At 44.7% G+C, this 24858-nt stretch overlaps 1 protein-coding gene across 1 annotated transcript in view; it reads right to left on the bottom strand.

Moving 5' to 3' along the window:
* Nucleotides 1-9863, bottom strand: part of LRRC74A (leucine rich repeat containing 74A) — a 29131-nt gene extending 19268 nt beyond the window's left edge. The window contains exons 1-5 of the mRNA XM_029237155.1: nt 9827-9863; nt 7952-8080; nt 5001-5173; nt 2631-2738; nt 1523-1619 (exon numbers count right to left, since the gene is read on the bottom strand). Of these exons, the coding sequence (XP_029092988.1) occupies nt 1523-1619; nt 2631-2738; nt 5001-5173; nt 7952-8080; nt 9827-9863 (544 nt within the window). The remainder of the gene's footprint in view (nt 1-1522; nt 1620-2630; nt 2739-5000; nt 5174-7951; nt 8081-9826) is intronic.
* Nucleotides 9864-24858: the final 14995 nt, after the last annotated feature.

The raw sequence follows: 24858 nt of genomic DNA, 5'->3' as shown, positions 1-24858 counted from the left end.
AAACAATGAGATAAATCTATCGTTTCTGCCATAGAAAGAAATCCAAGATATATTTAGAGGGGAAAAAAGGAAAATTGGAGAATAATATGTAGTAAAATTTATATTAAAAAATACATAACCTCTGTTTCTGTATTTTCTCCCTGGATACTTTTAAGATCTTTTTATCTTAGGTGCTTTTACTATGATATACTCAGGTGTGGATTTCTTTTTACTTTACTCTACTTAGGACTCACTAGGATTCCTGTATCTGAGAATTCATCAGTTCAGGAAACATGTCTGCTATTATTTGCTCATATATTGTTGTTCGCTTCTTCTGGACCGCCTATTAGCTATATTGAGTCTATTCATTCCTTTATATTTTTATCTTTTATATTCTCTATATCTTTATCTTTCTATACTGCAAAGATAGATAAAGTATCCTTTGATCTATTTTCCAGGTCACTAATTTTATTCACTGTATCTAATTTGCTGTTGAATTTATCCACTGAGCCTTTAATTTCAATAATTATATATTTTTCATTTGTAGAAGTTTTATTTTGGGGGGGATCTATTAAAAATAGTGATTTGTTCTTGTATGTTTTATGTTCTTAATCGTATCAAACTTGATTTAGAGTTGGGTGCAAGATATCTATTTATTAGAAGTTTCAGTTAATTGATAGTGCTCTTGTGCAGTTTGATGGATACATTTTATGGTCACTCAATTTACAGTCTATATAGGATAACGTTATTTCCTGAAGTTCTCGAGGGTCCCATGCTATTACTTGTTGAGTCTGACAGCTCTCATGGTGTTTCCTTGTTTTGCAATTTTGGACTGTGAGCCCATCTTTAGCGGAGCTTTATCTGTGGGAATCCCCAACAGCCTGGAGCCTGTCAGAGGTTTATGTTTGTTTCTGTTGGATGCCCCAAGGTATTACCAACATAGGACCACTTTGCATGTTCATTTCCTGCCATAGGGATTCCAGCACCCTGAAGATAGTATAAATGCAAACCATAAACCTGAGTGAGGGCAGGTCTGTGGGTAATAGAGTTCTCAAGTGACTTTTTTTTCTGTGAGCGAGACTGATAATAAACTAATTAAAAATTAGTTATACTACAGGGGGTCAGGTAGTAATAAGTGCTGTTAAGAAAACCAGGAAGAGAAACAGGTTAGAGAGTGATGGTGACGGGGAGGTGCTGCTTTGATACGTCAGAGAAGTCCCCTTAAGGAGATGACCTGTGAGCGGAGGCAGGAATGAAGGGGGAGTGGGAGCTGTGCAGGTATCTGGGGTAGAGACTTTCCAGCAGAGGTGGGAATATTGCAAAGTGAATCAGAAGTCGCTTGTCCAGGAGAGCCGTGAAGCCAGTGTGGTTGTGGAGAGGGGACGAGAATGGTTGGAAGAATCTAGCAGGGTGTAGACACTGTGTTCTGGTCTCTGACATCAGCAGGACCTGGTCTGGCTCAGTTAGACCCTGGATCTCTCTGCTCTGACCCTTCTCTCCATTACATTCCCAATGTCCTCCCCACCCTCCTTCATAGGCTCACCTGAAAGCTGAAGAGTAAAGAGCGAAGAGGTGTTATTCTGGAGGAACTCAGAGAGGATTCTGGCCCCCTCCAAACCAAGATCATTGTCGGAAATATTCTAAAAGGCAAGAGAACACTTAAGTATGTGACAATCCCACCAAAGGGCCCTCATTAACAAATGATGGGGGTGGGGGCTTACTTGAGGCCTACCCTGAGGGAGTAGGGGTGGGGTGGGGAGAGCAGGGCTGGGGTGAAAGGATGGGAAGGGTTAGGGTGGTGCAAAGGGGGAGAGGAGGAGGAGAGGAACCCTGGCTTTTCTGATGCTTCACCGCGAAGCTCTCAGGCTGATCTCAGTTCTCTGAAGTTGACCTCAGTGACTCCCCACCTCCCCAGTTTAGCCCTGGTATTTCAGATAAGCACATTGTATTATTATTATTTTTGAAACCTAAGACAACTTTATTTGGAGGGTTTGGCATGAAACAATTGAAAAATGAATTTAGAGTAAGCAATCATTGTAATTCCCTTCATTGGTTCACGAGCATGAATCACGTGCTCAGGAGTAGTAGGGGTATAAACGGACATGGTCCTTTCAGGTGAGTGGGAGGGACTTTATATAAGCCAGCCATTATCATCTTAATTGTCTTTCCCCTTCTTTTTTTAATTTTTAGAACTGTGGTAAAATAGACGTAACACAACATTTACCATCCTAACCGTTTTTAAGTGTACAATTCAGTGGGCTGAAGTACGTTCACGTTGTTGTGCAACCATCATCGACATCTGTCTCCAGGCAACACTGCATTTTATGAAATTATTTCATGGCTTTATTTTCTTTAAGAAAGTTTACATTAAGGCAACTCTAAAGTAAGTTTGTTCATTTAGGGGCTTATGAGATCCAGATGGAAATGGTTTCTCAGGGTTTCCTACGGCCACAGGGAACACAGTGCCCCTGGCCAGGCTCTCATGTGTGGAACCTCCTCTGAGAAGTTGCTTCCAGGGGAGGGGAGGCCCCAGACTGATTGCAGAAAGGCTGGAGGCTGGCCTGGGCTCGGGCAGGGGACGCTGGCTTCTCTGGAGTGGGTTCTGAGACTCTAAGCATGGTTGTAGGAACTGGTAGAACAGGGCACAGTACCATCTCCTGCAGGTAGTAGTTTTCCTGTAGCATCTCCACCAGGCTCAAGATGCCCTCCTCCGTGATACAATTGTCTGCCAGCTCCAGCGTGAGAACAGTCGTGTTGGACTTCAGCCACCACAAGGGGAGGGGGAGAGAGACAGAGGTGGTTGGTGACCTAGTCCGTTCCCTGCCCTTGCCCAGAGCCCATCACCCCTCTCGAATATCCCAGCCACGTCAGAGGGTACAGAGATGCAGGCTAGCGATTCTGGAGGAGTGGCTAGGAACAGGAGAATAGCGCAGGGGACAAGCCATCCCAGTGAGTTTTGCTAGGATGACATGCTTATTCTGGGCACCTCCCTCCCCAAAAGGGGTACCAAGGGGGATTTAGAAAAGGGACATTAAAATAAAGTCCTGAAAAAGATGAGGCACAAGGGTGAGCTGAACAGATTTTAACTATTTAGCTTTAAGGAGAGAGGCCTGTGACCTACTCCAAGTTTAAGGAGAATGTGCTATTATTTAAGAAGGGTATTTAAGCATAATGCCTTTACTGTGCCTGATTCCTTCAGAGGCCTTGCTTCTAGTTTAGGCTTAAGGGTTGTCTGGTACTCTCTGATAGTCAGGATGTTGCCTCAAGGCTGTTTAGAAGGAGCTGGAACTTAAATCTTAAATAAATATCTACATCCAAGTTAGTCTGCATTCCCACAGGGAGCAAGACAGGTGAAAATGACTGGCATTGCAGCATGAGGGACTGGGGTTAGCTCTAACCAGAACTTTTGTCTTTCCCTTCCCCACCATTCCCCGTGCAGAAAGGCACAGAGAACAGACATGTCTTTGAATTTGAGCGGTTTTCAGAGCACACAAAGCAGTGAGAGAAGTAGCTCTCGTTTCAGGCAAAGGGAAAGTGTGATACTGTGAATTACTGCAAGGCAGAATGGCCCCCCAGGGCCTTCATGAAGTGTCTTCTGGCCTCCGCTCTCTTGCGGGGGTGGGAAAATTCAGTCGTGCTCAAAGGCAAGCGAGATGGCTCAGGGGGCCCCCCAGTCTAGGTGTCATTTAGCAGAAATGGGGGCTGAAGGACCACTTTCAGAGTCATCCCGGGGACCAGCACAGTATGTGGTGTAGCAGGTGGCCTGATCACCAAATCCATTCACATTCATTTCACACGGGTGAGTATCTGTCACCCTCTGTGCTAACTGCCGAGGAAACAGGGATGAACAGAGACCATTCCTCCTCTCGAGGGGCTCATAGCCCACCAAGTCCAACGGCATGGAGATAGGTGGAGGAGGGACAGACCCAAAGAAGTATGAAAATGATCCCTCTTATCGGAATGCTCTTCCTCTAAGCCAGGGAAACACAACATGTGAGAAGTTAAACAGTACCAAAGATAAATAAAAGTTCAGTCCATCGGAATGTCACAATGACTGTCAAAGGGATGATACAAAGAATCAGAGAAGAAAAACTCCCCCTAAACAGAAACTGCTGTTACTGAGAGACAAGTGGCCCAAGTCCTGAGTGGATTTTATTATTATTTCCATGAAGCTCATGAGGTAATGGTGAATTCCTAACACTTCATTAATCAGTCTTTCAACGCTCCATAAATTTCAAGATGGCTTTGTTCTTTCTCTGCCCTTCCCTCCCTTCCCTCCCCCTCCCCAGAGAGCAGCACAATCTCACGTCATGTGACTTCTTAATGGGCATGCGCTAAGTGCAAATGCAGTTGTGGTTCCAAAAATGGGTGTTTTTTTTTAAAATCGAAATTTTTCTTTACTGTCCTAAGTGAACAGTGTTGTGCTGACATACACCTGTTACATTTTCTGTTTTCCTGGGATGGAGTCAGTTTTGTATATAATCAATTATAATTATAGAAAGCTATGATGAGTTCAAGGACAAGTCTTATCATTCAAGCCAAGCCGGGAGAGAACATTCTTCCTGTGGGAAAACATGATCCACTCTACAGTGTGGTCTTGAAGATTTACGTAACATACTGCAAGAGGCAGACATCAAATGGAATGGCTCAGTAGTGAACTCATTTATGGCAAAGGTGAGCTTTGGAATTGAGATCTGGTTGACATTTTGCACTGTGTTCTCACATTAGCCCAAGCCCAGACCAGTTGCTTCTCCAGGGCCCACAGGCTGGTGCTTTTGCTTTCTGAATAGGAAACAGCATAGACTTCCAAGGCCCAGGTCTCCAGCAGCCTCCTTCCCAGGAGCTAATGGGCATCCATGCCTGTTGGGGAAAGCAACTGGTAGTCATGCAGAGTCTAGGGCAAGGTGGGCATAGAGGTTGCAATGCAGGGTCCCAAGGTGGGGCTCTCTGACTCTTGGGCCTACCACCCTGTCAAGTCCCCACTTCCGCCAGCCTTCACGTGCCCGCACTGGTATGCTCACCACCAGGGCTATAGCAATAGCCTTGGTACCCCTGGGGCCCAGCCCATGGTGGTTGAGGTTCACATAGGACTCCTCCATGTTCCGGATGAAGTAGGAGACGGGCACTACGCCCACAAGTCTGCAGGCCTCCAGGTACAGCTCCCTTTGTCTGGTGGTGAAAAATTTCTCCGTATCTGCAGAAAAAGATGCAAGTGGATGAAGCAGAGTTTCTCTTCTGCCGTTGCCTTATCTCCCTGTTAACCCAGACCACATTCGATTCTGACTGGTGTCCCCTCTTGTCTGAGGCTCTTTCCCTATGGGTGTATGTTCCAGCTCCAACTGGAAAGTCAGTCAGGGGTGGGAGACCCTAAATCCAGAAAGCCCCACGTGGACATCTCCCTTTGGGTAAGAGAGAAGGCCCCTGGTTTTAGGCTCCACGCTACCTAGGAGAAACAATATGCTCCGTCCCCACCTCCCCAGGTTGACTGCATCTAGTGACTGAGCACAAGGGTGTGTGAGTGCCCACCTCAGGACAGCTTTGAAAGGCCAACCAGACAAAAAGCTGGTGATTGGTGATGGCTGAGGGAGTCTCCATTGCAGTTTTAGTTTCACTACCACTGTAAAAATGTGAGCCACAAACAGTTTTACTAAAGATGTAGAGAAGTACCAACTAGAAAAAGCCCAAGTAGGACACAGTGGGCTTCTGAAGGTGGCAGATAAGTGCAAGATGGAGAGACCCCCAAATCCATCGGAAACAAACTTGCATTTGAGTGGGTTTGCTTCTTTCAAAGACTTGCATGTCATTTTTCCTCACAAAAAGGACTGTCATTCCTGCCTTACCAATGAACAGAGCTAGCCCCAAATCACACAAAACTGATAAGCGCTTAAACCAGCGGACAGAACGGGGGCTGCTCTTCTCCATTCTAACTTCTTGGGGGCTTTTGTTCCTTGGGCTTTAGACCATCCTGACTCGTGGTCGGTGGGCAGAGGGCCTCCCTGGGTTCTGGATGCCCCACAGCCCTGTCCTCATTAAGCAAGCTCTGTTGACACAGGGCTTTCCACGGCCAGCAGGGGTCTAAGCCGGCATCTGTTTTTTTCCTTCAGATCTCAGGGTCTTTGGCCAACCCACCCCAGACATTTCTAAGACGGACAATGAAAGCTTTGTTGGTGAAGGGACAAGGTCTTTTCAAGGAAGTTGATTTTGCAGGCACAGCTATAAATTGGCCTTCTTTTCCCGGTGGTTGCAGACCAGGATTTTTCAGCCTCGGCACTAAGGACATTTTGAGTTGGATAATTCTCTGCTGTGAGGGGCTGTTCCGTGCAGTGTAAGATATTTGGCAGGATTCTTGACCTCTGCCCATGAGATTCTAGTAGCATCCCCCCACCCCTCACCCCACCCCCAGTTTGCCAAGTGTCCCCTGGGGTGCAAAATCGCCTGTTGTATAGGAAGAGCAGCACGTGGTGGCCGAGCAACTTCCCCTCTTCCGTAGCCTCACCACCAGCTTGCTATTCCTGCCTGGCTCACGTCTCAGCTCATCCCAGGAAGCCCTTCCTGCCCCATTCCCAGCATCTCAGCACCAGCTGTAGAGGCACCAGAAGCTGGAGGAGCTGAGCCCTGGGTGTCCTTCCGGCACAGAATAGCTGGTGCCAGATTCAGTCGTTAGAGGCTCCTGTTTGCTAAAGCAGAGTAGGTAACCCCCAGCTTTGTCCTTGGCACTCACTCTGCTCCGGTTGATTCTGCGGACGCCTTCTAGCTGTATTCCCTAGGTAATGTTTTAGAGGCGGCTTGCAACAATGTTATCACTTGCGGGGAGGGGCGGTGGGGAGGGGCAATGAGCTAGAAGCTGGAGTCTGGGACAAAACATCCAGTGTTTCCATCCGCCACCCTGCCAACCAGGTAAAATTCAGCGTCGCAAGCAATATCACCAGCAGCCTCGAAGCGGAAAAGAAGTTAGGAGGGCAACAGCAGGCTCCCCGGGTGGTGGCAGGGAGGAGGTCTGTGTTGAGGATGAAGTTGTATGTGGACCCTGGGGGGGCGGTGACCATGGAGACGAGCGACACAGCGGAACTTGGCAGAGCAGCTTCCCCTGCATCTCTGCTGCCACTGATCACAGCCTACCACCTAGCGCCGGGACACAGGAGGGAAAGGGCCACTGGGCCGGCTGGCCTCAGCCCGGGAAGTTTGAGGCCAGCCCATCAGGTGGAACCAGCACTGTTCTGGCCCTGCTTCCCAAGTGTCATTTTTGGCACTTCCTTCCTTGGGGAAACTGGAAAGGAGAAGAGGGTGGAGGTGTTGTTTGCAATAACAGAGTCTTTGCTCCAACTCAGCTTGCACCCCTCCCCATACCCAGACACGCTTGGATTTGTTGGAGGGAACAAACACAGGGAAGGAAAACACGGGGCTCTCAAGCTGGGGAAACAAGAGCTCTAATGTGAGTAGAGGAACGTCGCCAGGATGCAAGATGGGCCATAAATCCTCCAGGGGCCCCTGGAATATGGAATAGGGAAGGTAGATCGACAAGGTGGGGAGAACATGGGGTCGGCAAACATCGGCAAACTCTCGGTGGCCTTGGGCAACTCACACAATCCTTCTAAACCTCAGTTTCCCCCCTCTGTAAAGGGCAGGTAGTAATGCCTACCTCCCGGGACTATTGCAAAGGTGACATAAGATGCCATGTGGAAACGTTCAGAAAACCAGGAGCCCCTGTTCACTTATTGCTCCAGCTTTCAGCAAGCTGATGGGACCCCTCTGCTCACGAGTCCAGCCACGAGCATGGGGTAGCAGAGACTGCTGCCCCCGGGCCAGCCTCGGGGAGGTCGTGGCATAAAACTGAGCACAGGTGTTTCTGCCCCGTTCCCTCTGCAGCACATCCCACCGGGCAGAGCCTTGGCCAACTGGGAAACCGATTTCTCCAGCTTCTGAGGAAGGAGGCAAGCCACCCCTCACCCGCCAAAGGCCCACGCTCGCTCACCTTCAATCTCAAGGTCTGTTTCTGAGCTCTCCCGGGCTGGTTTCTCTTTTTCGACAGCCATGGGGGCTTCAGCCTCACAGTAGAGTGTTTCGTCACTGCTCTGCCGTGCCGACACGGTGTCACTCTCATCTGGAAGAAAAACTCATCTCCTTGATTCTGGAAACGAAACCCGCTGGCCTTTCAGGTGGAGCCCACCACTGGCCGCCCTGCGCCTCTGTTTCTCTCATCTGCAACCCGAGTCCTGGCTGCAGCCTTTGTCCCTTAGCCTCGCGTGACTCAAGGTGCCAAGGGACTACAGCCTTCCTTCAGCCCTGCCAGGGGGGGTCCCCTCTACGAGCCCTCTTTCCCTGACACAGAGCTGCCTCCTGGCTGAATCATCTGTGCTAAACGCCGTTGTGTTCTCTGGAGGCCTCGTTCCTGTCCCACCCCCTGTGTTGGGCCAGCCTTGGACGTTGGCTGCTTGCTCCTTCTTTTTTTTTTTGCGGTACGTGGGCCTCTCACTGTTGTGGCCTCTCCCGCTGCGGAGCACAGGCTCCAGATGTGCAGGCTCAGCGGCCATGGCTCACGGGCCCAGCCACTCCGCGGCATGTGGGATCTTCCCGGACCGGGGCACGAACCCATGTCCCCTGCATTGGCAGGCAGACTCTCAACCACTGCACCACCAGGGAAGCCCTGCTTGCTCCTTCTTTTCCTTCTTATTAGCTCGGGTGGGGTTCAGGGTCTGCTTTACTCTTTCAGGGGAAGGACGTGTGCTAATGCCTAGAATTCCTCATTGGCAGGCACAGATGATGCTGGGAGGGCAAGGGGAAGGGCAGGTGACTTGGGTCAAGTGTAAAATAAAGCGGAACAGAAGCAGTTCCAGAGAGTGAGAGGGATAACTTGATTCCTAAGGACCTGACCTAGCTTCTCTTCCTTCCAGTCCAAATTTATGACCACGCAGAAGGAAGGGCTTGCAAATCTCCTTGGGATTGAAACTAATTGCTATGATTAAATACAAGTGTCCTGGGCTTCCCTCACGCTAGTCCCCTGCACTTGCTAGATGTGATTTTTCTGCCATTGGGCCACTGATCTGGAACCAGCCCTGGGCTCCTGAAAGCCACACAAAGTCCAGGGCTAGTCCTCCCACGTCAGCAGGATGCAGTGGTTTCAGGAAGCCAGGCCGCACCACTGGATGGCCTGTCAAAACTCAACCGACCTTCTCTCTTCGGGTGGGCTGAGCATTCATGGCATGGGTTGCAAGTTTTGACCACCCAGTTTCTAAGATAGTGGAGTTCCTAATGATTCCATGCAGGTTTGTGTCCTTCTCAGCCCTTGTCCATAGACCCAAGCTCCAACATTTATTTTCCAGCCTATAAGACAAGGTCTGTGTGACAAGGGGTGGAAGTAGCTGTGGTCAGACATTTAGAAGACATACAGCAGCTTAGCCATCAGACGTAGCCCTCATAAAGTGATGATTTCTTAATTTCCTCATTAGATAAACAATTTTAGAATTCCATCCAACCAGTGGAATATTGGTAAGTGTTTAACTGGCTCTCCAGAAAAAAAAAAATCCTGCTTTGTAATGTTAGCCAATTCAGGTGGTGTAAATATTCCTAACGTGGCTGATTTCCAGCTACCAACATGACATCGGCCAGCTCACAGAATGAAAATTAAAGTCAGCCAGAGCTGGTATGAGCCAGTTCCAGCACAGCGTTGCAACCAACTCTCTCACTCCCTGTTTGGCAAGCCCCGAAGTCAAGTCAATGTCACACATCACCCCAATTCTAGAGGGTCCCAGGAGAGGAGGGAAGGGTGCTTCCAGGTCTACGTGGTCACTAGGCATTACACTGAGGCAGCCATTCTCACTGAGTGGTGAGAAATGGGATGCATTTTCACCTTTTGTCTCAGGCTCAAGAGGGTCGCCATTGTCCATGGTGCCGGGGCCCTCTCAGGGGCTGCTGCCAGCTTCTTGCCACCTTTCTGCTGCTTCCCTAAGAAGCTACCTGTCGGTTCACCTCTGTCTCAAACTTTGCGTACCCTGCCCTCACCTAGACAGATCCTGGGGACTGGGGCCTGTAGTTATCCTTCCATCCCAGCAAGCGCTGGGGAGAGTGGGTTTTGGTGGGACATGTCTGGATTTGACCCCAACTCTGTCTGGGAGAGGTAGCTACTTCCCAGGATCATCAAGGAGAGAGGTACAGCTCTATTCCTGGGAGCCCTGTTGAAAGGATGCCCACCCACCTGCAACTTTATGACTTAGGACCCACTTTAATTTCATCTTCAACATTCCATGACCTCATGCGGTCATTGTGATCCACGTGGGTGGACCTGGCAACAGCAAGCCTCCCACCCTCCTGGTGGCTCTGGTAGTCATCTTTTCTCTTATATCCGCTGGGGCCAAGCCCAGGCTTGGCTGTGAGTGTGCAGGTGCTGCGCGGGGGCCTCTAGGTGGAGTTGTATTTCCCTCTGAGTCAGGACCAAACCCAAGCCCCTTAAGCAGGTGACTGCTTTGAGCTGCCACCATGTTCTTCCCTCAAGGTGCTTCAGGTACAAAATATTTCAGTGATGGGTGAGGTCAGTTTTCTTCTTCCCAGTTCATCTTGCTTTTTTCTTTACCCCTTGGGAGAGTATCCTCAACCTTGGAGCAGAAGATCAAAAGCAAAGCACGACAAACATATGTTCTATCACTATAATTTGTTGCAGCCAAAGCATTGTTCAAACTACCAGGCTGCCTAACTTGAAACCACTCAACCATCATTCCCACCCTTGGCTGTTTTCACGTGTCTTGGAGTTGAAGTTCACTTGCAGTTTACTGTCAAGAGAAGCTGGAGGCGTGTTTGTTCCTTCTTGATAAACTACCAGCACATCAACGGGCAGGTCAGTGACTGGAGGGCTTGGGGACATGAAAATCCCTCTTTGCCACTCAGAAGAATGACGAAGATCTGGGAATTTGTGTAGGAAAAACATAGTTAGAACCTTGGATCAAAAGAAATATGTAAATCTGAGATATTACTCATTCCTCCAGGCATTCATTCTGAAAAATATTTATGGAGCATCTATTACATACAAGGCACTAAGATAGGCACCATCGTGGGGAGGGGAATGCAGATATGGTTAAGACTTGGACCTTTCAACACATGTATAAAACAAGATAGAAATTGACAGGGCCACTCCTAGGTTGTGAGGGTCCTGGGCAAATAAATACTTTTGGCAGAGCTCCTGTTCAAATAAACAATTTGAGCCATCCTAAATCAGCATGACAGCATCATTCTAGTGGTCCAGTCTCATGTGGTTCTGTGAAAGAAATACCGAACAAGCCAGAGAGAGTGATCAACTCCTAGGATAACTTGGTAGGCACAAGTCCTGGAGACCCTTGGGATATCTGGTCAACCCCATGCTGGTGCAGAGGATAAGAAAGTGTACTTAAAGGAGAAAAATGGTGACTGGAGAGTATGTAGATCCTGGTCTAAGTTTGGGGTGCTCTGCCTGGTGCTCTGTGGTCTCAGGTACCAAGGGCAAATTAGAAAATTTGGAGGAAGGCACTCCAAATAGCCACTGGGCAGTGACACTGCTTGCCGGGGTCTAAGGGCAGTACTGGAAATTGATAAGGGTCATGCTGGGGAGCATTCATGGGCTCACAAAGAGTGATGCTGGATTGGAGTCAGAGCTTTCCGTGTAGATTCACGGGTTTGGGTTTTGCTTAATATACATACACAGATAGATGGGTATAGAAATAAATATATACGGGTTATGGGTTATATATGGGTTATGCATGGGTTGTTATACATACATATATTTCCTAGCTTTATCCACTGAAAGGGACCAGAAGCAGTGACAACCCAGTGGTGATGAGCATGCCAGTGCCCAGGTCTAGGTTTCCATTTTCCTTGGAAAGGTGGTTAATTCCTGTGGTGCCAGAAAAGAAGGAAGGGATCAAGAACAAAAATAAAAAAGAGGGGGCATGTTGAAAAGGCCCAGGAGCCAACCTGAATGAGCTCCCATAGCCAGGGTTGGAACTTGAACAGCAAAATAAACAGTGGTATCTTACTGTAACCCAAAGAATAAAATAGATATCTAGGAGTCCCTATTATTCGTGGGCTCTGGACAAGTAAGGTGTGGGGAAAAGGCATTTCTGGGAATGTGCCAAGTTGTTATTCAAAGCAGCTGTACCATTCTGAATTCCCACTAGGAATAAATGAGAGCATCAGTGCTTCACATTCTCACCAATCCTTGATATTGACAGTTTTGTTCTGGTTTTGCCAGTCTAATAAGTGTGTAGTGGTATTTCATGGTGGTTTTAATTTGAATTTCCCTAATGACTAATGATGTTGAGCATCCTTTCATATGTTTATTGGCCATTCCTATATCTTCTTTGTTGTTTGTTCAGATCTTCTGCCCATTTAAAAATTGGATTGTTTATTTTCCTGCTGAGCTTTGAGAGTTCTTAATGTGTTCTGGATATAAGTCCTTTGTTAGAAATGTGATTTGCAAATATGTTCTCTCAGTCTATGGTTTAGCTTCTTACTCTTAACAATGTCTTTCACAGAGTACAACTTTTAATTTTGATGAAGTCAAATTTTATCAATTTTTTTCTTTTATGGATCATGTTTTTGTGTCGTATCTAAACTGTCTGCCTAACCCAAGGTCATGTAGATTTTCTCCTGTTTTATGCTAGAAGTTTTACCATTTTAGCTTTTATATTTAGGTCTATGATCTTTTTTGTCATAATAAAATATGCTAACATAAAATTGATCATTTTAACCCTTTTAAGTGTGCAATCCAATGGCATTAATTATGTTCACAATGTTGCACAGCCATCACCACTATCCATTTCCAGAACTTTTTCTACGATCCATTTGGAGTTAATTTTTGGATAAGGTGTGAAGTATACAATATACCTATATATGCACGTGGATGTTCACACGACCCAGCACCATTTGTTGAAAAGACTGTCCTTTCTCCATGTATTATCTTTTCACCACTGTCAAAAATATGCATCTTTTTGCAGGGTTAGTATTTCCAAAACCACATAACCAGCATGCGATGGACCACCTAATCAAAATGTACTTTAAACCACTAGTTTGTGAGATAAGCCCCCGTGGTGCTGGGAGGTGGGCCTAAGGCATTTAGAGGTGGGAGGTGGACTGACTACAGGCTATCCACAGAGCAGGGCAAAAGAGACAGTCTCAGGGGAGGAGGGAGCTGTGATTTTGACTGGAAATGAGTCCAAGGGAATGTCACCCAGAGCAAGGTATGGCCAAATACTAAGAGAATGACCGTGTTCTTCTTTATTGCCAATATTCTTGTTACAATCTATCTTTTAGTGGGGATCATGGCAGAGGGACCCTTTACTATCCTATAACCTTTTATAGAGCGCTTATAAGTGCAGGCATTGTTCGATGGTCATTACATGTATTAACACATTTAAATTGTCTAACAACTATTATGAGACGCTATTTTTATTCCCATTTTATAGAGGAGAAAACTGAGCACAGAGAGGTTAAGTTACTGGCCCAAGGTCAAACAGTGAGAAAGTGGTAGATCTGCGATATAAGTGAAGTCGGTCTGGCTGCAGCTTTTCTACATTGACCCCCTTGCTATTCCTTGAACATGACAAGGTTGTTACCCACTCAGGGCAACTGTTGTTCATGGTTCAAAAGGGTCTGTGCTCAGGTTATGTATTTCGGGAGTTGGCAAACTACAGCCTGAGGACCAAGTCGGGTCCATTGCTTGTTTCTGTAATAAAGTTTTGTTGAAACACAGCCAGGATCACTCATTTAGGTATTTCTGTGGCTGCTTTCATGCTACAATGGCAAAGTCAAGCAGCTGCTCCAGAGACCCATGGCCTGCAAAGCCAAAAACATTTTCTATCTGGTCCTTTGGGAGAAAATTTGCTGTTGTATTTGACGGCCATTAGCATGGGATAATTACGCAAGGCTCTAGTACTCCAAGGGAAGGAATGGAGAGAAAAGAATCAAAGACAGAAGGCTGGCAGGAGCCATGTGAGGAGGCAGGGTGAGGGAGCACAGCCACAGAAGGAAACAGATGCCTCATTATTAGGTGTAATAATATCCAGTTTTATGCAAGGGCTGTTTTTCTTTAAATGATAACTGTAAATCAAGTCAGATTTCAAATATGCGGGGGACTTTGAAAGAAAAGCACTTTCAGAATTATTCTGTAAAGCAAAAAAATCTTTGGAAAATACAGAGAAGTTCCCATTGTGTGTCTGCCTTTGCAAGTCTGGATGTTATTATGCTTGGTTTCCTTATGAAACCAAAGCTCTTCAGAAAGAAGGATTTTTCATTAATTAATTACTAATGAATGAATGAATGTGTTGAATGCCCTGGCACTGGGCTGGGTGATGGCGTTAGAGTGGAACCTCACGAAGTATACAACTTACTGAGATACTGATGAGCAAACAGACAGTGACAGTGTTGAGCCCAAAGTAGCGAAGATGTTTCAGAAGCAAATAGGAGGAGGCTTCTGGCCCAGACCGGGGGTGTGGGCGGTGGTGTGTCTGTGGGTGGGTGGGTGTAGGAGATCTGGGAAAGCTTCCTTGAGGAAGGAATGTCTAGGCTGAGACTTGAAAGCCTGTTAGGCAGTAATTGGGTGAAGGCAGAGGGATGGGGTAGACCTGGTGGGGAAGGAGAGGTATTTGAGGCTGAGAAAAAAGCATATAAAAGTCCTGACAGCATGTTAGAGTCTCAGGCAGTTTAGCAGTGTGATTCTCGCCTCCAGGGAGAGTTGTGATAGGAAGGAAGAGCTAACAGATGAGATGGGAGGTGAGCAGAGGGCAATAATGAAGGGCCTTCAATGCTATGCTATGGAGTTTGACTGAATTTTGAAGATAGTGAGGGTTTGCAAAGAGGTTTTTAACCAGCAGTATGACCCGACGTGATTTGCATGGTAGAAAGATTGTTCCAGCCGCGGTGTGGAAAGTGGATGGACGGTAGGAGGACGATCAACACCAGTTAGGAGTGGCTGCGGGGAGGAAGTGGACTGACTAAATAAATATAAAGAAGGCCAAACCACCTGGGCTTGGGGATAGATCAGATATGAAAGTAAAAGATGGGGAAAAAGCAGGAAGCCAGGATAACTTGATAGATGATTGTGCCACTCACAAAGAAGAGGACTGAGAAGCTGGGGTAGTGGATTTTTAGAGGATGGTGGGGGAAGGAAATGAGCGCAACTTTGTGTGTTGGGTCTTTGAGGTGCTTCTGAGACATCTACTGGAGAAATCTATAGGCAGAAGGCTTTATGAGTCTATGGCGCAAGAAAAGGGTTAAAAATGTAGATGTGTGAGTTATCTGTATATGGGTGCTATTTGAAGCCATTGGAGTGGTGAAAGTTTCACAAAGAGGCACTTTAAAGAAGAGGAGACAGGCCAAGGATGAAATCCTAGAAATACCATCATTGAAAGGATGGAACAGAAATAAAAGGTACTAGGACAAAATGTCCACAGAGTTGGAAGGAAAACGAGAATGTCACAGAACTTGAGGGAAGAGAATCTTCTAAGAAGGGAGAGTTATGCAAATTTACAGAATATTCAAGAAATAATAAAGCTTGGAGAGTGTCTATTGAATTTATCCACAAGGAAGGCATTGGGAACTTTGGTGGGGAGTCAGTGGAGTGATGAGGGTGGAAGCTGTACCTCAGTGGAATGAAGATGAATGAGGGGTGAGGAAGGAGACAGAGGAGCAGACAAGTCTTTCAAGAAGCTTGGCTCTGAAGATGTGGGGAGATGGAGGAAGGGCTGGAGGGGGATGTCGCCTGACTCTCATAGTATAGGAGTGATTTGAGCATGATTAAATGTTGATGGGAAGGAGTCAGGGAAGAAAAGGAGAGGGGTGAGCAGAAGGGCACAGTTCCTGAGGAAGAAAGAGTGGGAGATCCCAAGCCTGGCGGAGCGGTCAGCCACTGTGTTGGGAGGGAAAGAGGAAAAGGTGGTTACTGATGCTGGCCATCGTGTTGGTGTGGCAACGGGGAGCAGAGAGTTTGCACTGGGTGGTTCTATTTTTTCTCTAAAGTTGATCTTCAGAGCAGGAAGGGAGGCAACAGAGCAGCAAGTTTGAAAAGAATGGTCATTGTGGAAATAGGAGAGAGAGCTAAGAACACAGGATGGCTGGGGAAGGTTGAGGGCTAAAGTGAGGTTGCAGACCAGCACACTAATAGCTCCAATCTGTGCGGCTAGTAATTGTTTCACTGGTGCTCGGCAGCCCAGATGTAAGAGCCAAGAAGAAGAATGGCTTTTACTAACCTAGGCAGGTGTCATCAAAGAACAGTGGGCAAGAGAGTCGATATTAGGAAGAGAGTGATTTAAAAAATGGCTCATGGGTTCAATGGAGTTAAAGAACAGATGATGCAGGAGTGAAAGTGAGAGAGGCAGAAAGCCATGAGGGGATCCATTAGAGTGGGGGTGTGACTTTATGATTCTAGAGGTGGAGCAGTACCCTGTAATGACACATCAAGGGTGTCTGAAGTACCGTGGGAATTAGGTCATGAGGAGGTGGTGACAATGAGCTTCTAGGATTTGGGATGTCTTATCCACAATAATGATGCGAGGACTTGAGGTAGGGAAGACTGGGAGTCCAGGGCTAGAGTCTTCAGTGAAAGGGGAGGAGCGGACCTGAGGTCAAGATAAGACCAGGGTGAAGCTGGGGTAAATACTGATGAGTGGTTGATAAATCTCTAATGAATACATGAATGCATGAATCGGAAAGAGTGAAAGAATAAATGCATCAACTCATACCAATCTGTCACATTCTTCCCAGAAGAATGTTACTAGGAGTGTATGGTTACTAGGAGTTCCTAGTAACCAATTACTAGGAGTGTATAGGTCTCAGATTATCATAATAGTTGAGCATAGGCAATTCTTTTCAGCCTGTCCTATCTGACAGGCTGTTTGAGGCCTTTACACCTGCATGGATTCAGTACAGTAGCCACTACCATCTTATAGCTACTGAGCCCTTGAAATGTGGCTAGTATGAATTGAGATGGGCTGTCCACATGAAACACACACTGGACTTCAAAGACTTAGTAGAAAAAAAAGGAAAAAACCCACAAAATATCTCATTTTAAAATATTGATGATGTGAAAATGCTAAATGTTTTAAGTGTGATTAAATAAAACGTTATTAAAATTAATTTCACCTGCTTTTTTTCCAACCTTTTATATGAGGCTATTGGAAAATGTTAAAGCACATATGTGGTTGACGTGATAATTGTCTTGGGCAGCACTGCTCTAGGCTTTGGTCAGTAGCCTCTGCAATCCTGAAGGAAGCGTTATGCCATCCTGTATATTGCACAGTTCAACCAATAAATTAATAAAAGCAGCCACCATGTTGAACTTCCATACATGTCTGTTAGCATAAGCAAAATATGAATAGTTGAGGGCTTATCCTATATACAGGAAATTTCCCTCTAAAAGAACATTTTAAACCCCTGAAAGTATTGAAAAACCTCCCACCTGCCCCATTAGGTAGGTTCTGGCTCCTTGAAAACACTCAGTGGTGGAGGCAGATGTTTATCATTGCCTGCGCTGTGGTCACAGTTGGGATGAATTGAGGGGCTCATGTGGTCCCTCTTCTCGGAATATTTCTGACATGACGAGGCTGCAGATGGTGCAGGTTACACTCGTAATTTTCCTTTGACTGGGGATTCATGAGGCTGCACTTCTCCTGAACAAGTTTCCTTGGATCTGCTGTTATGGCTTGCTTAGCAGTGCCACATTACAGTTTGGAAGGCCCTTATTTCTGCCCAGAATTGTGGAAGATGACCCTACATTAGCAGTAGCCAGAGTTGTTTTGGGCCTAAATTTTAAAAATGTCATAGTAAAACACTGAGAGCTTACCCTGTGTTGGGCAAGGTGAGGAAGCTCCAAGAGGTTAGGTAATTCCTAAGCTAGGAAGTGGCAGCGTCAGGATCTGAACCCAGGTGGTCTAACTCCAAAGCTTGTGATCCTTTCCAGCATAGCTGATAATGAATCAGGAAACAAAAAGAAGCCAGCCTTGCTTAATTGGCCTCAGGAAAAGGCTCTGAAAGAACATGGCATCAGTTGGCCTGACACATTTTGCCCACATGTTCATTGAACAGCCCAGCTGAGGGTAGGTCCTTTAGTAGAGGACTGTATATCAGGATAACTTGGTGAGTGTTTAAGGGCCCCATCCCTGACCTGTTAAATCAGAACCCTGGGACAATGCCTAGGAAGTTGTATTTTAAAAACATTGGCAGCAGAGGGCAGACAGCAGAAGCAAGAAGAACTACAGTCCTGCAGCCTGTGGAACAAAAACCACATTCACAGAAAGATAGACAAGATGAAAAGGCAGAGGGCTATGAACCAGATGAAGGAACAAGATAAAACCCCAGAAAAATGGGCTTCCGTGGTGGCACAGTGGTTAAGAATCCACCTGCCAATGCAGGGGACATGGGTCCGGGCCCTGGTCCGGGAAGATCCCACATGCCGCGGAGCAACTAAGCCCGTGTGCCCCAACTACTGAGCCTGCGCTCTAGAGCTCAAGAGCCACAACTCCTGAACCTGCATGCTACAACTACTGAAACCCATGCTCCTAGAGCCCATGCTCCGCAACAAGAGAAGCCCCCGCAGTGAGAAGCCCGCACACTGCAATGAAGAGTAGCCCCTGCTCGCCACAACTAGAGAAAGCCCACACGCAGCAATGAAGACCTAATATAGCCAAACAAACAAACAAACAAAAACAAAACAGAAAAACAACTAAATGAAGTGGAGATAGGCAAACTTCCAGAAAAAGAATTCAGAATAATGATAGTGAAGATGATCCAGGACCTCAGAAAAAGAATGGGGGCAAAGATTGAGAAGATGCAAGAAATGTTTAACAAAGACCTAGAAGAATTAAAGAACAAACAAACAGAGATGAACAATACAATAACTGAAATGAAAAATACACTAGGAGGAATCAATAGCAGAATAACTGAGGCAGAAGAACAGATAAGTGACCTGGAAGACAGAATGGTGGAATTCACTGCTGCAGAACAGAATAAAGAAAAAAGAATGAAAAGAAATGAAGACGGCCTAAGAGACCTCTGGGACAACATTAAATGCAACAACATTTGCATTATAGGGGTGCCAGAAGGAGAAGAGAGAGAGAAAGGACCCGAGAAAATATTTGAAGAGATTATAGTCGAAAACTTCCCTAACATGGGAAAGGAAATAGCCACCCAAGTCCAGGAAGCACAGAGAGTCCCATACAGGATAAACCCAAGGAGAAACACGCTGAGACACATAGTAATCAAATTGGCAAAAATTAAAGACAAATTATTGAAAGCAGCAAGGGAAAAACGACAAATAACATACAAGGAAACTCCCATAAGGTTAACAGCTGATTTCTCAGCAGAAACTCTACAAACCAGAAGAGAGTGGCATGATATACTTAAAGTGATGAAAGGGAAGAACATACAACCAAGATTACTCTACCCAGCAAGGATCTCATTCAGATTCGATGGAGAAATCAAAAGCTTTACAGACAAGCAAAAGCTAAGAGAATTCAGCACCACCAAACCAGCTCTACAACAAATGCTAAAGGAACTTCTCTAAGTGGGAAACACAAGAGAAGAAAAGGACCTACAAAAACAAACCCAGAACAATTAACAAAATGGTAATAGGAACGTACATATCGATAATTACCTTAAATGTAAATGGATTAAATGCTCCAACCAAAAGACATAGATTGGCTGAATGGATACAAAAACAAGACCCATCTATATGCTGTCTACAAGAGACCCACTTCAGACCTAGGGACACATACAGACTGAAAGTGAGGGGATGGAAAAAGATGTTCCATGCAAATGGAAATCAAAAGAAAGCTGGAGTAGCAATTCTCATATCAGACAAAATAAACTTTAAAACAAAGACTATTACAAGAGACAAAGAAGGACACTACATAATGATCAAGGGATCAATCCAAGAAGAAGATATAACAATTATAAATATATATGCACCCAACACAGGACCACCTCAATACATAAGGCAACTGCTAACAGCTATAAAAGAGGAAATCGACAGTAACACAATAATAATGGGGGACTTTAACACCTCACTTACACCAATGGACAGATCATCCAAACAGAAAATTAATAAGGAAACACAAGCTTTAAATGACACAATAGACCAGATAGATTTAATTGATGTTTATAGGACATTCCATCCAAAAACAGCAGATTACACTTCCTTCTCAAGTGTGCACAGAACATTCTCCAGGATAGATCACATCTTGGGTCATAAATCAAGCCTCAGTAAATTTAAGAAAATTGAAATCATATCAAGCATCTTTTCTGACCACAACACTATGAGATTAGAAATCAATTACAGGGAAAAAAAAGGAAAAAAACACAAACACATAATGGCTAAACAATATGATACTAAATAACCAAGAGATCACGAAGAAATCCAAGAGGAAATCAAAAATTACCTAGAGACAAATGACAAAGAAAACACGACGATCCAAAACCTGTGGGATGCAGCAAAAGCAGTTCTAAGAGGGAAGTTTATAGCTATACAAGCCTACCTCAAGAAACAAGAAAAATCTCAAATAAACAATCTAAACTTACACCTAAAGAAACTAGACAAAGAAGAACAAACAAAGCCCAAAGTTAGCAGAAGGAAAGAAATCATAAAGATCAGAGCAGAAATAAATGAAATAGAAACAAAGAAAACAATAGCAAAGATCAATAAAACTAAAAGCTGGTTCTTTGAGAAGATAAACAAAATTGATAAACCATTAGCCAGACTCATCAAGAAAAAGAGGGAGAGGATTCAAATCAATAAAATTAGAAATGAAAAGTTACAACAGACACCACAGAAATACATAGCATCCTAAGAGACTACTACAAGCAACTCTATGCCAATAAAATGGACAACCTCGAAGAAATGGACAAATCCTTAGAAAGGTATAACCTTCCAAGACTGAACCAGGAAGAAATAGAAAATATGAACAGAGCAGTCACAAGTAATGAAATTGAAACTGTGATTAAAAATCTTCCAACAGGGCTTCCCTGATGGCGCAGTGGTTGAGAATCTGCCTGCTAATGCAGGGGACACAGGTTTGGGCCCTGGTCTGGGAGGATCCCACATGCCGTGGAGCAACTAGGCCCGTGAGCCACAACTACTGAGCCTGTGCGTCTGGAGCCTGTGCTACACAACAAGAGAGGCCGTGATAGTGAGAGGGCCATGCACCGCGATGAAGAGTGGCCCCCACTTGCCACAACTAGAGAAAGCCCTCACACAGAAACGAAGACCCAACACAGCAAAAATAAATTAATTAATTAATAAACTCCTACCCCCAACATCTTCTTTAAAAAAAAAAAAAAAAATCTTCCAACAAACAAAAGCCCAGGACAGATGGCTTCACAGGTGAATTCTATCAAACATTTAGAGCAGAGCTAACACCCATCCTCCTCAAACTCTTTCAAAAAATTGCAGATGAAGGAATGCTCCCAAACTCATTCTATGAGGCAACCATCACCTTGATACCAAAACCAGACAAAGATACTACAAAAAAAAAGAAAATTGCAGACCAGTATCACCAATGAATATAGATGCAAAAATCCTCAACAAAATACTAGCAGACAGAATCCAACAACACATTAAAAGGATCACACACCATGATCAAGTGGGATTTATGCCAGGGATGCAAGTATTCTTCAATATATGCAAATCAATATGATACACCATATTAACAAATTGAAGAATAAAAACCATAGGATCATCTCAATAGATGCAGAAAAAGCTTTTGCCAAAATTCAACACCCATTTATGAGAAAAACTCTCCAGAAAGTGGGCACAGAAGGAACCTATCTCAACATAATAAGGGCCATATACGACAAACTCACAGCAAACATCATTCTCAATGGTGAAAAACCGAAAGCATTTCCTCTAATATCGGGAACAAGACAAGGATGTCCACTCTCACCACTATTATTCAACACAGTTTTGGAAGTCCTAGCCATGGCAATCAGAGAAGAAAAAGAAATAAAAGGAATACAAATTGGAAATGAAGAAGTAAAACTGTCACTGTTTGCAGATGACATGATACTATACATAGAGAATCCTAAAGATGCCACCAGAAAACTACTAGAGCTAATCAATGAATTTGGTAAAGTTGCAGGATACAAAATTAATGCACAGTAATCTCTTGCATTCCTATACCCTAATGATGAAAAATCTGAAAGAGAAATTAAAGAAACACTCCCATTTACCACTGCAAAAGAATAAAATACCTAGGAATAAACCTACCTAGGGAGACAAAAGACCTGTATGCAGAAAACTATAAGACACTGATGAAAGAAATTAAAGATGATACAAACAGATGGAGAGATATACCATGTTCTTGGATTGGAAGAATCAATATTGTGAAAATGACTATATTACCCAAAGCAATTTACAGATCCAATGCAATCCCTATCAAATTACCAATGGCATTTTTTACAGAACTAGAACAAAAAATCTTAAAATTTGTATGGAGACACAAAAGACCCCGAATAGCCAAAGCAGTCTTGAGGGAAAAATACGGAGGTGGAGGAATCAGGCTCCCTGACTTCAGACTATACTACAAAGCTACAGTAATCAAGACAATATGGTACTGGCACAAAAACAGAAATATAGATCAATGGAACAAGATAGAAAGCCCAGAGATAAACCCATGCACCTATGGTCAACTAACCTATGACAAAGGAGGCAAGGATATACAATGGAGAAAAGACAGTCTCTTCAATAGGTGGTGCTGGGAAAACTGGACAGCTACATGTAAAAGAATGAAATTAGAACAGTCCCTAACACCATACACAAAAATAAACTCAAAATGGATTAGAGACCTAAATGTAAGACCGGACACTATAAAACTGTTAGGGGAAAACATAGGAAGAACACTCTTTGACATAAATCACAGCAAGATCTTTTTTGATCCATCTCCTAGAATAATGGAAATAAAAACAAAAATAAACAAATGGGACCTAATGAAACTTCAAAGCTTTTGCACAGCAAAGGAAACCATAAACAAGATGAAAAGACAACCCTCAGAATGGGAGAAAATATTTGCAAATGAATCAACAGACAAAGGATTAATCTCCAAAATATATAAACAGTTCATGCAGCTCAATATCAAAAAAACAAACAACCCAATCCAAATATGGGCAGAAGACCTAAATAGACATTTCTCCGAAGAAGACATACAGATGGCCAAGAGGCACATGAAAAGCTGCTCAACATCACTAATTATTAGAGAAAAGCAAATCAAAACTACAATGAGGTATCACCTCACAACAGTTAGAATGGGCATCATCAGAAAATCTACAAACAACAAATGCTGGAGAGGGTGTGGAGAAAAGGGAACCCTCTTGCACTGTTGGTGCGAATGTAAATTGATACAGCCACTATGGAGGACAGTATGGAGGTTCCTTAAAAAACTAAAAATAGAATTACCATATGATCCAGCAATCCCACTACTGGGCATATACCCAGAGAAAACCATAATTCAAAAAGACACATGCACCCCAATGTTCATTGCAGCACTATTTACAATAGCCAGGTTACGGTAGCAACCTAAATGCCCATCGACAGATGAATAGATAAAGAAGATGTGGTACATATATACAATGGAATATTACTCAGCCACAAGAAGGAACAAAATTGGGTCATTTGTGGAGACGTGGATGGATCTATAGACTGTCGTACAGAGTGAAGTAAGTCAGAAAGAGAAAAATATCGTATATTAACACGTATATATGGAACATAGAAAAATGGTACAGATGAACCGGTTTGCAGGGCAGAAAGTGAGACACAGATGTAGAGAACAAACGTATGGACACCGAGTGGGGAAAGCGGCGGTGGGTGGTGGTGGTGGTGTGATGAATTGGGCAATTGGGATTGACATGTATACACTGATGTGTATAAAATGGATGACTAATAAGAACCTGCTGTATAAAAAAATAAATTAAAAAAATAAGTAAAAACATTTGCAAGTGTTAAGGGAACCATCATTTTACAAAACCTAGTCTCTAGATAAGTGCCTTGATTTAGGATCTGATTTGGAACTTGGACTTCTGGGTACTTATTGGGACAACATGGAAGGGCATACAAGGAAGGTTTATTTAAGCCATATCAAGGAAGTGATCTGACTTTGGAGCCTCCTTAGGTAGAGTTAACATTTGTGTGCTAGTTTCTAAGAGGCTTCCCAACCTTCAGATTGCCCCTGGAGCCTCTGCCTCATCTCTGGCAAGGGCAAGAGCGCTGTTGCCTGAAGGCATACGCTGCCTCTAGAGCTAAGGGGACAGAGTGGGAAGGCCACAATACTGACTCTCTCCTTCTTCCTCCTTTCCGCCTTTCAGTGTTATGATGTATCCAGATGGTCCCAGATCTGGTGACTCCGCAGAGGGCTTCCCCGAACAACCGAGGCTCCAGCCACAAGTTGGAAATCACACAGCTCATACACTGGGTACTGAAACTGGGAGTATTAAGTGGTCCCTCCTTCTTTACAGCGGCAGAAGATTGAGAGTGGGAAAGGGGAGGAGAGAATTAAAGAGGTCTGGGTAGCACAGAGTTGATGGAAGAACTGGCCTTCTTTTAGTGACATATATTTTGTTCAGTCAACAAAGGTTTATTTGGTCCCTACTATGTGCCTGACACTGTCATAGACATTGGAGAGAAGAGATACCTCAAGGAAAACCAACCAACCAACCAGACTTGGTCCCGTTGCCCTTGTGGAGGGTTCACCCCCTCCCCTTTTTGGCCCCCTTATCAATGGGACACCCCTTTTTTCCAGATTAGGGGAAAAAGGGCCCATTTGGAACAGGATGAGGAGATAAAATCTTATGTGCTGAAGCAAGGTGTGGACTCAATGTTTGACCTAAATCTGAGCTGCGGAAGAGAGTTAGGAAAAGGAGAAAAATGGGAAAGAGCTG

This window comes from Monodon monoceros, unplaced genomic scaffold (assembly GCF_005190385.1).
Source record: "Monodon monoceros isolate NGI ecotype Baffin Bay Population unplaced genomic scaffold, NGI_Narwhal_1 Super_Scaffold_21, whole genome shotgun sequence".
NCBI classification, from domain to species: domain Eukaryota; kingdom Metazoa; phylum Chordata; class Mammalia; order Artiodactyla; family Monodontidae; genus Monodon; species Monodon monoceros.
This window is presented reverse-complemented; position numbering and strand designations above follow the sequence as displayed.